Source organism: Danio rerio, chromosome 18, assembly GCF_049306965.1.
Source record: "Danio rerio strain Tuebingen ecotype United States chromosome 18, GRCz12tu, whole genome shotgun sequence".
Lineage (NCBI taxonomy): Eukaryota > Metazoa > Chordata > Actinopteri > Cypriniformes > Danionidae > Danio > Danio rerio.
Genome location: NC_133193.1, coordinates 52,170,001 through 52,185,000, shown reverse-complemented (window position 1 = coordinate 52,185,000; position 15,000 = coordinate 52,170,001). Strand labels below are relative to the sequence as shown.

The following is a 15,000-nucleotide window of genomic DNA, read 5'->3' as shown; positions in this document are numbered from 1 at the left end:
TACTTTATCTTACCTTACCTTACCTTACCTTACTTTACCTTATTTTACTTTACTTTACCTTACTTCTTTACTTTATCTTACCTTACCTTACCTTATTTTACCTTATTTTACTTTACTTTACCTTACTTCTTTACTTTAACTTACCTTACCTTACTTTACCTTACTTTACCTTATTTTACTTTACTTTACTATACTTCTTTACTTTACCTTACCTTACCTTGCCTTACTTGACCTTACTTCTTTATTTTACCTTACTTCTTTACTTTAACTTACCTTACCTTACTTTACCTTACTTCTTTACTTTACTTCTTTACTTTAACTTACCTTACCTTACTTTACCTTACTTCTTTACTTTCCTTACTTCTTTAATTTATCTTACTTCTTTACCTTTTCTTACTTTACCTTACTTTACTTTACCTTACTCCTTTACTTTATCTTACCTTACCTTACTTTACTTTACCTTATTTTACTTTACTTTACCTTACTTCTTTACTTTATCTTACCTTACCTTACCTTACCTTATTTTACCTTATTTTACTTTACTTTACCTTACTTCTTTACTTTAACTTACCTTACCTTACTTTACCTTACTTTACCTTATTTTACTATACTTTACTATACTTATTTACTTTACCTTACCTTACCTTGCCTTACTTTACCTTACTTCTTTATTTTACCTTACTTCTTTACTTTAACTTACCTTACCTTACTTTACCTTACTTCTTTACTTTACCTTACTTCTTTACTTTACCTTACCTCTTTACTTTCCTTACTTCTTTAATTTATCTTACTTCTTTACCTTTTCTTACTTTACCTTACTTTACTTTACCTTACTCCTTTACTTTATCTTACCTTACCTTACTTTACTTTACCTTATTTTACTTTACTTTACCTTACTTCTTTACTTTTCTTCTTTAATTTACCTTACTTCTTTAGCTTTTCTTACTTTATCTTATTTTACTTTACTTTACTATACTTCTTTACCTTACCTTACTTTACCTTGCCTTACTTTACCTTACTTCTTTACTTTACCTTACTTCTTTACTTTAACCTACCTTACCTTACCTTACTTTACCTTACTTTACCTTATTTTACTTAGCTTTACTTTACTTTACCTTACCTTACCTCTTTACTTTCCTTACTTCTTTAATTTATCTTACTTCTTTACCTTATCTTACTTTACCTTACTTTACTTTACCTTACTCCTTTACTTTATCTTACCTTACCTTACCTTACTTTACCTTTTTTACTCTACCTTACTTCTTTACTTAACTTTTTTTCGTGGGTTCACAAAGCATCACCACATTTTGCATTTAAATTTCTGACAGCAGTCAGTAGTGTCTGGCACATGCACTTAACAGAGCTAGTGACGTCACTGTGAAGGGTGTGATAAGCGGGGTTTGGTGTATGCATTAATAGTCTTACATGTAGTCTCAGCTTGCATGTGCACCCGATCTGCAGCTAACTTTCCTTAATGCTTGTGGTTCCCTAAAGTGTCCACCTGATGGATGAGGTAAGAACTCATTGTAAAGGAGGTGAGAAACAAACTATTGTAAGAGTGAATGTAAATGGATTGAGCTTCTCCTGATGGAGATTTCAGGCTGCTCTGGTATAAATAGGTCACAGTGTTACTGGATTACTGGAACCGGGTCTCTCTTGGAGCAGACACAGGAGTCGAATAGGAAACAGGTCTCAAGTGGAAAGAGAAGTGAACAAGTCTTACATAAATAGTAGAGAGAGTCACATAAAACAATACAATAAAGTACAAACTATAGTGCATTTGAAGCGTACTATAGTAAAGCACTTCAGTGAATTTGTTGTGGTGATTCTACAGTTGCAACAACTACAATAATGTCAACAGATGACTCAATGCTGTAGTTTTCCACATCTAAACTAATGAAGCTACAATACACTACAGTTCACTGTAGTAAAAACTAAGGTAAGCTACAGCATTTATTACAGTTTATCAGTTACTTATTATTAATGCTACAGCATACTGGGGGAGTTGTGAAATATTGTATGGTTCAAAAACACTGAAGTATTTACACTAAATGACTATAGTTTTTACTTACAGGACAAAGCGTCTCTTGGCTTTGGCTCTCAGTGAGCTGGACTGTTTTATGAATGATTGTGTCTTAATTTATTCGTACCATGATGTTTAATGTCAAGACTCATGCTGTGAATTTAGTTGTGTTCGTTTTTTTCTAGATTATTCCTTGCAAAATATAATGGTACTACCATAAAATTATATATACAGAGTACCTTAAAATAATTTCATGTAAACTTGGGGACTACTATAAAAATGCCATAGTTATAGCATAGTATTATATGACGTTTAAGTACTAATGTGTATGAATAAAATACTAAATATATAATATAATATAATATAATATAATATAATATAATATAATATAATATAATATAATATAATATAATATGTACAATGCCACACATAAAAAACCTTAATAAATAAACAAACAGAATGAATAAATAAATAAATAAAACTAAAGAATGAATGAATGAATGAATTAATTAATTAATTAATTAATTAATTATTTAATAAATGAATAAATAAATGAATAAATGAATGAATGAATGAATAAAATGAATGATTAAATAAATAAATAGATAAAATGAATGTATAAAAAATAAGGGAAATGAATAATTGTATACATGAAATGAATAAATAAATACAATAAATGAATAAATAAATAAAATAAATGAATGAATAAATAAATAAGTGAATAACGAAATGAATGAATAAAAAAATTAATAAATGCTTGAATGAACCAATAAATACATAAATGAATGAGTAAATGAATAAATAAATAAATGTATGAATGCATGAATAAATAAATAAATAAATGAATTAATGAATGAATAAACAAAATAGATAAATAAATAAATAAGTAAATAAATAAATGAATGAATGAATGAATGAATGAATGAATAAATAAACAAAATGAATAAATAAAATGAATGAATAAATAAATAAATAAAATGAATGAATGAATGAATGAACAAAATGAATAAATAGAAAAATAAATTAATAAATACATAAATGAATAAATAAATAAATAAATAAATAAACAACCAAAATGAATGAATGAATAAATAAATAAACAAAATGAATAAATACATTAAATGAATGAATGAATGAATGAACGAATGAATGAATGAATGAATGAATGAATGAATGAATGAATGAATGAATGAATGGAAAAATAAATAAATGCATGGATGAATAAATAAAAAATGAATGAATTCATTCATTCGGTCATTCATTCATTCATTCATTCATTCATTCATTCGTTCGTTCATTCATTCATTCATTCATTCATTCATTGTTCATTTGTTTATTTATTCATTGGTTCATTGGTTCATTCATTCATTTCTTGAAAAATGCAGGTGTAGAATTGATTTACTTGTGTTTAAGTTTAAATTAGTTTTTGAAGCGCACTGTGATCTCAGAGTTTTAGATCTGACTGAACATTCCCAATGACCAATACATAAAAGCAGAGGAAAACAGACAGAGACGAATGATTTGAGAAAAGAACACTAGATAAGAGTCAAAGATCTCCAGCACAGATGAATCAGTCTAAAAGAGAGTACATCATCATCATCATCATCATCATCATCATCATCTCTGCAGAAGAGCTCCAAACACAACAAACAGTGTGTGTGAAGGAGTGTGTATGGGTGTTTCCCAGTACTGGCTTGCAGCTGGAAGAGCATACGCTGTGCAAAACATATGCTGAATAAGTTGGCGGTTCATTCCACTGTGGTGACCCCTGATGAATAAAGGGACTAAGTCGAAGGAAAATGAATGAATATGGCACAGCAAACTCTTCCGGTGATGAATTTTACACAGCGCGTTGGTCTGGTAAACACATGCATGTTACATAAAAGCTGGAGGTGATTTATCAGCGTCCTGTGTGGAGATAAACACTCGCGCTTGTTTGTGGCGTTGGAGGAATGGTGTTGGCCTCCAGATCAGAGCAATCACAGCTCATTAATGAGTGTTTCAAAGCTTCAGCCGGCTGTCAGAGCGTCTCTTTAGTGGACTGGATGGATTGTGGAGGAGCTTACGTCTTTTTCAGTGACTTCACGCTTGGTTTGGCATCAGGCTCGAGGCCAGAGAGCTGCTTGTAATTTTGCTCTGCCGATTCAGTCACTTGACAGCTGAATTACGACAACAAGACTGAAAATAATAGTTCATTGAGTTTGCAACGTTTTTTTAAGGTAAGTGGTTGCAAACAGTTAATATGGGCTGAATGTTAACAAACAAATCTAGTTGAACATTACTAAAATGTGTGTTGTTTGTTTATATTCAGCATATACATTGTTTGCAACTGCTTACATTAAAATAAAATCAATCTTTTTTTTTTTAGTGAAGGTTGATGATTCAAGTCTTTCCAGCCTGGTCTTTTTGTTTAGAAATACAGCTGCCATGTCTCTGATTATTTAGCTTTTATTAATACTCTGGTGGAGTCAGTAACTCTTATTAACGATTCGCTGATTCAAATGATCTGTTCAGAATGAACCTTCCTTTAAAGATTCATTCATTCATTCATTTCCTTCGGCTTAGTCTCTGTTTCATAGGTTGCCACAGTAGAATGAACCATTCTGCTGATTCAAATGATCTGTTCAAAGTGAATCTCATGTTAAAGATTCACTCAGAATGAATCACTCAGAGTGGACAGAGTTAAATCTCCTGTTAAAGATTCACTGATTCAAATGATCTAGTCAAAGTAAATCTGCAGTTAACGATCCACTGATTCAAATGATCCGGTCCGAGTGAATCTCCTGTTAAAAATTTACTGATTCAAATGTTCTAGTCAAAGTAAATCTGCAGTTAACGGTTCACTGATTCAAATGATCCGGTGAGAGTGAATCTCAGGCCTAAGATTCACTTGGAGCTAAGAGAGTGAATCTTCTTTTAAAGAGTCACTTGTTCAAATTATTAAATCAAAACAAATTTGCAGTTAACGATTCACTGATTCAAATAATCTGGTCAGAGTAAATCTGCGGTTAACAAATCACTGATTTAAACGATCTGGTCAGAGAGTCTCAAGTTAACGATTCACTGATTCAAATTATCCAGTCAGAGTAAATCTACGGTTTATAATTCACTGATTCAAATGATTTGGTCAGAGTAAATCTGCAGTTAACAATTCACTGATTCAAATAATCTGCTCAAAGTGAATCTCATGTTAAAGATTCACTCAGAATGAATCACTCAGAGTGAACAGAGTGAATCTCCTGTTAAATATACACTGATTCAAATGATCTAGTCAAAGTAAATGTGCAGTTAACGATTCATTGATTCAAATGATCTGTTCATAGAATCAAGTTAATGATTCACTGATTCAAATGATCCGGTCAGAGTAAATCTGCAGTTAACGATTCACTGATTCAAAGGATCTGGTCAGAGAGTCTGAAGTTAACGATTCACTAATTCAAATGATCCAATCATAGAGTAAATCTAATTAGCAATACACTGATTCCATGTTTTAATCGATCTAATCAAAGCGAATCTGACTCAATATCAGGCAAGAACAAAGAGATCCTCTATGAAACTTCCAGAATTCTCCAGGATTGTTCCTCCTCTGGCCTGGAAGCATTTCATCTTCACCAAATGAATGCCATATGCTAGTGATTTCAGAGCGTCACTGCGACTAAAATAGTCCAAAACATGCAAAACACTGACAACTCACAGTTCATAAACATACAAATCCAATTCACAGAGATTTCAGTCTGAAATGAGCACTAGTGACAGTAAAACAGCACCATCTTTTATTATGATTACAGGGTCAGATTAATAAAAACCGATAGCTATGTGTCTTTCCTTGCACAGCTGGAAAATACTGAGTTCATTGTTGTGTATTGTGTACAGATCATTTGTGTTTTGGATGATGGTAATAAAAACATGAATCTAAAAACTAGTCTTGCAAGCATTGTGAAAGGCTGAGGTGTGTGTCCTGAGAACAGAGAAATCGAGTGTGTGTGTGTGTGTGTGTGTGTGTTCGGAGGGTTAATTCATTTACCTGTGTTGGACTGTAGGGCCCCTGAACATCTGCACCGGCAAAGAGCCAAACACTGTCACATGTCAGCCTCTACATGTGCACGCATACACGACTATATGTAACATTCAGCGCTCTGAACGCTTCATATGTTATTCCAGTTATTACAGTATGGAAAATCCCACATGCTGTGAAATTAGATGGAGTCAGTTCATGTGTGTTAATTGATTACAGAGCTTCATAATGCCGTACAGTAAACTCTTGAACCCTCTCTTCATGATACTGTAGCTTTACGTGCTTTTGTCAGTATTTTTACAAGGACACGAAACACGAAAGCAGGCTTTAAAAAGACTATTGTGGCTTCGTTCATTTATCCAAACTCACCGGCCACTTTATTAGGTACACCTGTCCAACTGCTTGTTAGCGCACATTTCCTATCAGCCAATCACATGGCTGCAACTCAATGCATTTAGGCATGTAGACATGGTTTAAGACGATCTGCTGCAGTTCAAAGCGAGCATCAGAATGGGGAAGAAAGGAGATTAAAGTGACTTTAAACGTGGCATGGTTGTTGGTGCCAGACAGCTGGTCTGAGTATTTCAGAAACTGCTGATCTACTGGGATTTTCATGCACAACCATCTCTAGGCTTTACAGAGAATGCTCTGACAAAGAGGAAATATCCAGTGAGCGGCAGTTTTGTGGGCGCAAATGCCTTGTTGATGCCAGAGGAGAATGGCCAGACTGGTTCCAGCTGATAGAAAGGCAACAGTAACTCAAATAAGCACTCGTTACAACCGAGCTCTGCAGAAGAGCATCTCTGAACACACAACACGTCCAACCTTGAGGCGGATGGGCTACAGCAGCAGAAGAGCACACCGGGTGCCGCTCCTGTCAGCTAAGAACAGGAAACTGAGGCTACAATTCACACAGACTCACCAAAACTGGACAATAGAAGATTGGAGAAACGTTGCCTGCTCTGATGAGTCTCCATTTCTGCTGACACATTCGGATGCTCGGGTCAGAATTTGGCCTCAACAACATGAAAGCATGGATCCATCCTGCCTTGCGTCAGCGGTTCAGGCTGGTGGTGGTGGTGTAATGGTGTGGGGGAGATTTTCTTGGCACACTTTGGGCTCATTAATACCAATTGAGCATCAACGCCACAGCCTACCTGAGTATTGCTGCTGACCATGTCCATCCCTTTATGAGCACAGTGTCTCCATCTTCTGATGGCTACTTCCAGCAGGATAACACACCATGTCATAAAGCGTAATTCATCTCAGACTGGTTTCTTGAACATGACAATGAGTTCACTGTACTCAAATGGCCTCCACAGTCACCAGAGATCATTCCAATAGAGCAGCTTTGAACGGGAGATTGGCATCATGGATGTGCAGCTCACAAATCTGCAGCAACTGTGTGATGCTATCATGTCCATATGTAGCAAAATCTCTGAGGAATATTTCCAGTATCTTGTTGAATCTATGCACGAAGGATTAAGGCAGTTCTGAATACAAAAGTGAGCCCAACCCGGTACTAATAAGGTGTGCCTAATAAAATGGCCGGTGAGTGTATTTTCTAATTCTCAGTGTCTGTTTTATATTCTCATTGGTCAGCGGATCTCTACATCAGCATGTGTTTCAGACACCCACTGAAATGAACTGATTTGCAGCCTCCTCTATTCAAGAAGACATTTAGCAGCATGTGTCTTCAATTTACCTCAGAATAGCTCTGCTTTTTCCTCCTTTGTCGATGCAGTCAGCCTTGAACTTCACACACATGTGCCCAAAATCTGAGAGCATCCGTGCTCATAAACTCCTCTCCAAACATTTTTTATCTTCTATGTCCAATTTGAGTATTTCTTTTTAATCCTAAAACTGCCATGAAGTACATTAATTCATTATTGCTGTCTGATTTCTGTTCATAGTAGGTATGTGGCTCGGTTAGGTTGTTTAAACGTGTTTAAGTTCGAGTCTTGATCTCCTCCAGCTTCTCTGAATGATCTCTGAAGTGCAAATGAGGCTCGTCGTCCTCCACGCTGGACTTTCTCCAATCAAAATATCTTTCTTCTGTCAGGACTTTCATAATTCTGTTGTTTCAGTCAAGCAGTGCGTATCCCTGGCCTTTCTTCATTTCAAAAGAATTTTATTTACATATTTCCCCCCGCTCTGAAAGTGTAGATTTGGCTTCCCGTTGTCCGCATGGAGCCAATATTTATGCGATGCTTTCGAAACTTTCGAATCTGTGGCGAGGCTAGAAAAGGAGAGAGTCCTGGTGGTTCAGTTTTATGAAGTGCGAAGGTGCTTTGGGCTGTTTGAGTTTAGCGGATGAGCTGAAAATCAAGTGTTCATGAACGCAGAACAGCTCATTCATCTGCTGACACACAAACCTCTGCCATATCAGACTCAAACAACACCAAACACTTATATGGAGAAAATATAGGCCATTTTTCATGCACTTTGTGTCTTTATGTACACAACTGTGCCATTTTGGGTTCTTAAAATGCAAATGACTCTTGGCTGGGTCATTTTTTTTCCAATTAATTAATTAATTAATCAGCTTTTTTATATTATGCATTTGTTAACTTAAAATTAATAGATTTTAATTAATTAATTAATTAATTAATTAATTAATTTATTTATTTATTTATTCCCTGTTAACTTTAGCCAAAGCAGCTCTTTTTCAGTTATTTGTTTTAATAATTTATTATAATTTTTTTCCACTTTATTATCGGCTATTTTTTATATTATACAGTTGTTAACTTTAAATTAATAGATTTTAATTATTTAAATTATTTTATTTATTTATTTATTCCCTGTTATTTTTAGCCAAAGCAGCTCTTTTTCAGTTATTTGTTTTAACAATTTATTATTTATTTATTCCATTTTATTATCAACTTTTTTTATATTATGCATTTGTTAACTTTAAATTAATAGATTTTAATTATTTTATTTATTTATTTATTTATTTATTTATTTATTTATTTATTTATTTATTTATTCCCTGTTATTTTAGCCAAAGCAGCTCTTTATCAGTTATTTGTTTTAATAATTTATTATTTTTTATTCCACTTTATTATCAGCTATTTTTTATATTATGCAGTTGTTAACTTTAAATTAATAGATTTTAATAATTTTAATAATTTTATTTATTTATTTATTTATTTATTTATTTATTTATTTATTTATTCCCTGTTTTTTTTAGCCAAAGCAACTCTTTTTCAGTTATTTGTTTTAATAATTTATAATTTATTTATTCTATTTTATTATCAGCTATTTTTTATATTATGGATTTGTTAAATTTAAACTAATAGATTTTAATTATTTATTGATTTATTGATTTATTAATTAATTAATTAATTAATTTATTTATTTATTTATTTATTTATTTATTTATTTATTTATTTATTTATTTATTCCCTTTTATTTTTAGCCAAAGCAGATCTTTTTCAGTTATTTGTTTTAATAATTTATTATTTATTTATTCTATTTTATTATCAGCTATTTTTTATATTATGGATTTGTTAAATTTAAATAATAGATTTGAATTATTTATTTATTTATTTATTTATTTATTCCCTGTTATTTTTAGCCAAAGCAGCTCTTTTTCAGTTATTTGTTTTAATAATAAAATATTTTTCCATTTTATTATCAGCTATTGTTTAAGTATTTAATTTAATTTTTAAATAGCTCTGTGCATTGAGTTTTTTTTTTGTTTAGATGCTATGTACCGGACTATATGAAATGATTTGCGTGCATGCATATGGCAGAAAGTGAATCCTGACCTGCTCTGAACCTGCTGTAGTAATGAAGGAGACTTGTGGACTTTAAATGATGCTCAGTCTCCGCTAAATCTGCCTAATGTGCGTGTGTGTGTCTTTCTACGAAATGAAAGGTAAATCTCCTCTAACTAGATATAATGGTCTGTGTGAGCTCAGCATTTGCACAGATTTATCACATCACACACACACACACACACACACACACACACACATCTCTTGTCATGGACAGCTGGGAGTAAATGGGTCAGCCAAAGAGAACAGATCTCCACCGTCTCCTCAGTGTTTGTGTGTGTTTACTCTACAGAAAAATAGAGATGATTTCTCATTTGTCATCTTCTCTGTGTCTCCTTTAGTACTACTGCAGTTTCCAAACAGTGTGTTGTTATTCTTGCGTCCTTTTAGTTATCATTTGAACTAAAATAAAGCACATCCTTATTAAACATGTTTCATAACAACATCTGTAACTCTTCTGGCACCAAGCCATGTTAGATAAGATGCTGCGCTTATTTAAAGTCAACGTAAAAAGATGAGGCTTGCAAACAGAATTAAGGGACTTACTCTTTATCTTTAAGGAATTTAGTTACAGTTACTTATAATTTCCTTGCATTAAATACTGTATATACATTTTGTTTAATTTAGGTTGTCCATGTGTTGAGATTTATATAGATTTATAAGCAATTAAACTACTTATTGATGAATTAAGTTACATTTTAGACAAAGTAATTAGAAAAGTAATGTAGATACAATTTTATTGATTAAATTAGTAATTAGTAATTACTTTTTTGAAGTAACTTAGCCATTGCATTTTGCATTAGTGCCATCATACAGCATCTGACCTGTCATATAGTGCCTTTTACACACTCTTGCATGTTTATTTTTAAATTAAGTCAAATTTACATATGTGTCTTTAACAACAAGGGGTGCATTTTCGAAAACCATAATTAGCTAACTAAGATTGCAAGTTCTGTCATTACAAACATAGTTCGTTGATTGGGCGTTTCCCAAATCTGTTCTCACAAACAGTCACAAACTGCATTGCAAACTTGTGCACTTGCAAATACACCTCTAGAGCTGTTCCAGTCATAGTTCCTGGTTGTGTTCTATTCACAGTTATCCCCCCTATGCCCTATCCATTTAGAAGGTTCCAACATTTAGAGCTGTATTTTAAGCCTAAAGTTCATGGTGCAAAAGCTTTAAGGGCATGTCTGAATCCGCTTTTGCTATTTTAAGGATGAATACATACGCTCTGCGCCCTGCCGCATGGTCTAACAGGGTTGTGCTTATTCTCTTAATGAGTTCTGGCTGTGTTTTGAGCATAACCTGCATTAAACCAATCAGAGTCTCGTCTCTTATTCCCGTTAAGAGTCAGTTGTGTCGCTTCATGGTGCATTTACTATTTACATGGTGAACTTTGTAAGTGTAAAAACTGAATGCTTCACTAGCGAGAAAACAGTTCAACAGAGCATTTGCAGCGCGAGGATAAAGAACGAGCCTCCTCCATTCAGCCTCTTTACTTTCTCTTTACTTTACTTTTACTCTTTCTTGAGGTACCAATATGGACCCTTTAATTACAAATGTGTACCTTTTGAATAGGTACCATCCCAGTGACAGCTTCGTCCCTTTATTTCTGCGAGTGTAGAGATTGTGCTCGAGCTATTGCATAGTAAAAACAGCCTGTCTTTCTCTCTCATGTGCCACATTTACTTTCATTTCTTTAGGCACGATCCCCGTCCACGCTTTTCAAACGCATTAGTACACCACAGACATATGATCTAGAAGACATGCTGAGCCGACTAATGAAATAGAAGAAATACAACAGCTGCTTTTATTAGAAACTTTCCATTTTTGAGAGGCAGTTAACCAAGACTCAACATTCATTCTGAGTCTTTCGTCTAAAGCACAATAGCGGTTTTAATAGCAAACAATTGCGTAATTTCCTTTTTCCTCATGCGGTTGAGAGATGGATGAAGTCATTGATGAGGGATTTGCTGTGTTTTTATGAGCCCTTTTTTACATATCCGGGTTTCTCAGTAGCGGAAGTCATCATAGTTGAGTGAACTTAGAGCGCAGTGAATAGGAGAGTACAACTAATCATTTGTTTACAGTCCTATTTACTGAAATAATAGGTCACACTTTATTTTGATGGTCCGTCTGTTGAATTAAGTTACATTGCATCTACATGCCAACTAATTCTCAGTAGATTATAAGTAGACTGTTTGGTTGGGGTTAGGGTTAGGGTTAGTTGTCATGTACTTGCCAAGTTTCTTGTAGTCTGGTAAATGTCTGTTTAGCAGCAGTAATAACAGATATTAAGCAGACCGTCTACTAATACTTTAATAGACCATCAGAATAAAGTGTTACCAAATAATAAAAGAAAAACTCCACAATAGTGTTATCAAGACTTTCAGAAAAAGAAATAAATAGTGTGAGACTGATAACGGCAGCAAGAAGAGAGAATAATGTCAAATTTACTGTCCCGCACCCAAATACACTGCATAACAAACACCTCGCACAAGCAGTCTTTTTTTTGTGTGTGTGTATTTTGGTGCAAAATGCAAGTTAGTTAGAGCTTTTAAAAAATGAATTGCTGAACTAATATTAAAGTGGAATCTTGTACTCGATGAGAGAATGTGTTCATTATTTTGAATGCATTGAAAAAAGAAAAAGGGGGATTGTCTCAATGGACAGTGAATTTACTTCATTCATTTTCCTATTTTGCACCCGGAGGAAACCCATGCCAACATGGGGAGAACATGCAAACTCCACACAAAAATGCCAGCTGGCCCAGCCGAGACTTGAACCAGCTAACTTCTTGCTGTGAGGTGACAGTGCTAACCACTGAGCCACCGTGGCGCAAGATTTTACTTTACTAATAAAAAAAGTACTAAAGTAGGGTTTAAGTTAAGGTTTAAGTAACTCAAAAGTTACTCGAAAGTAACACAAAAGTAACTCAAAAGTAACTCGAAGGTTACTCAAAAGTAACTCAAAAGTAACTTAAAAGTAACTCAAAAGTAACAAAAGTTACTCAAAAGTAACTCAAAAGTAACTTGAAAGTATCACAAAAGTTACTCAAAAGTAACTTGAAAGTATCACAAAAGTAACTCAAAAGTAACTTGAAAGCAACACAAAAGTAACTCAAAAGTAACACAAAAGTAACTCAAAAGTAACTCGAAAATAACACAAAGTAACTCGAAAGTAACTCGAAAGTAACACAAAGTAACTCGAAAGTAACTCGAAAGTAACTCGAAAGTAACTCAAAAGTAACTCAAAAGTAACACAAAAGTAACTCGAAAGTAACTCGAAAGTAACTCAAAAGTAACTCGAACGTCATGCAAAAGTAATGCAAAAGTAACATAAAAGTAACTCGAAAGTAACGTAATACAACTCAATATTGTAATGGATTACTTTCAAAAGTAAATTTCCCCAACACTGGCGACACGGTGGCTTCACAGCAAGAAGGTTGCTGGTTCGAGTCCCAGCTGGGCCAGTTGTCATTTTCTGTGTGGAGTTTGCATGTTCTCCCGGTGTTAGTGTGGGTTTCCTCCGAGTGCTCTGGATTCTCCCACAGTCCAAACATACGCTATATTGCAAGTGATGAACTAAATTGGCTGTAGTGTATGAGTGTGTGTGTGAATGAGTGTGTATGGGTGTGTAAAACATATGCTGGAATAGTTGGCGGTTCATTCCGCTGTGGCGACCCCTGATAAATAAGGGACTAAGATGGTAAATGAATGTTTATGATGACCGTTAAACACATCATAACAGTGTTGTGATTCTCTCTCTCTGTTTCTCCTGTCAGTCTTGTGTCCGATGTTGTGTAAGAACGGAGGAGTGTGTGTTCAGAAGGATCAGTGTCACTGTCCGCCAAATTTCACCGGGAAGTTCTGCCACATCCCCGTCTCCACCACCACCTCCACCAATGACATCGAAAAGCCAGAGTCAGGTGCTGCGGATTCAGCCAATCAGGCGATGACGTCCGAATATATCCTGCCGCTTCAGACGCCTGAGCAGATCAACACTGATGGTGAGTGGACACTCTCGCCTACTTACTGCTGAAGTCAGAATTATTCGCCCTGCTGTATTTTTCCTAAATAATTCCCAAATGATGTTGAACAGATTCAGGAATTTTCCACAGTATTTCCTATAATATTTTTTCTTCTGGAGAAAGTCCTATTAATTTTATTTGAGCTTGAATAAAAGCTGTTTTTAATTGTGGGTTTACTCCAGGTGCTCCGGTTTCCCCCACCGTCCAAACACATGCGCTATTTGGGGAATTGATGAACTAAATGGGCTGTAGTATATGAGTGTGTGTGTGTGTGTGAATGAGTGTGTATGGGTGTTTCCCATCACTGAGTTGCAGCTGGAAGGGTATCCACTGCATAAAAAAAACAAATGCTTGGATATGGTGGTTTATTCCACTGTGGTGACACCTTATAAAAAAGGGACTAAGCTGAAGGAAAATGACTGAATGAATGACAGCAGTCGGTCAGTGACATGACACAGACTCTCCTGTTGCTGCACTGCATGTTTATTTGTTGAGTTTGTTTTATTTAATCAGCTAGTGATGATAACTGTGTTTCCATCCGTCATTTCATAGAGGAGTGACCACAGAGCTCATTTATTTGGCAGAGAGAAGAATTACAATCACCTCTGCGTAGCTAAAAATCCTCAACCCGGGCTTTCTGATAAGACATACTTCAAAACATGTTTCAAAGCCAATGTATATTCATTTAAATGCGCTTCTTTCTTGATGTTTTGGTCTTTTTTCTTGTCCAAATATATAAAAATTCTTAAATCAAGACATTTTCTAGACAAGAATAAATTCTGTCTTGTTTTCAGAAATAATGTCGAAAGTGAGTTTTGTTAATAGTTAGAAGAAGAATTCCTGTAGAGTGAAAATCACCAATGCTGATTAAACTCTCTATTTGGCTTAGTGATGTAATGTTATTTTTGAAAACAGAAACATTCAAATATTTTCTCAGAGGATCAACCAGACCAAATATGGGACCCTTTAATAACCCATATTGAGAATCTTTAATAACCCATATTTTCGTTTATTTTTATTTTTATTTTTTTTACCACAAACCAACATAACACAGAAACAAATTCCCTGTATAAAAAAGAAAAATGAAAAGAATTAATTAAATAATAAATACAAATTAAATTTAAAAATCAAAACATTTTATTTTCTTATT

The 15,000-nt window shown here is 34.1% G+C and overlaps 1 protein-coding gene across 6 annotated transcripts in view; it reads left to right on the top strand.

Annotated features, from left to right (window-relative positions):
* Positions 1 to 15,000, top strand: part of ltbp4 (latent transforming growth factor beta binding protein 4) — a 114,532-nt gene that overhangs the window by 39,532 nt on the left and 60,000 nt on the right. For all 6 annotated transcript variants that reach the window (XM_073929728.1, XM_073929727.1, XM_073929726.1 and 3 more), the window contains one exon: positions 13,605 to 13,829. In XM_073929728.1, the coding sequence (XP_073785829.1) occupies positions 13,605 to 13,829 (225 nt within the window). The remainder of the gene's footprint in view (positions 1 to 13,604; positions 13,830 to 15,000) is intronic.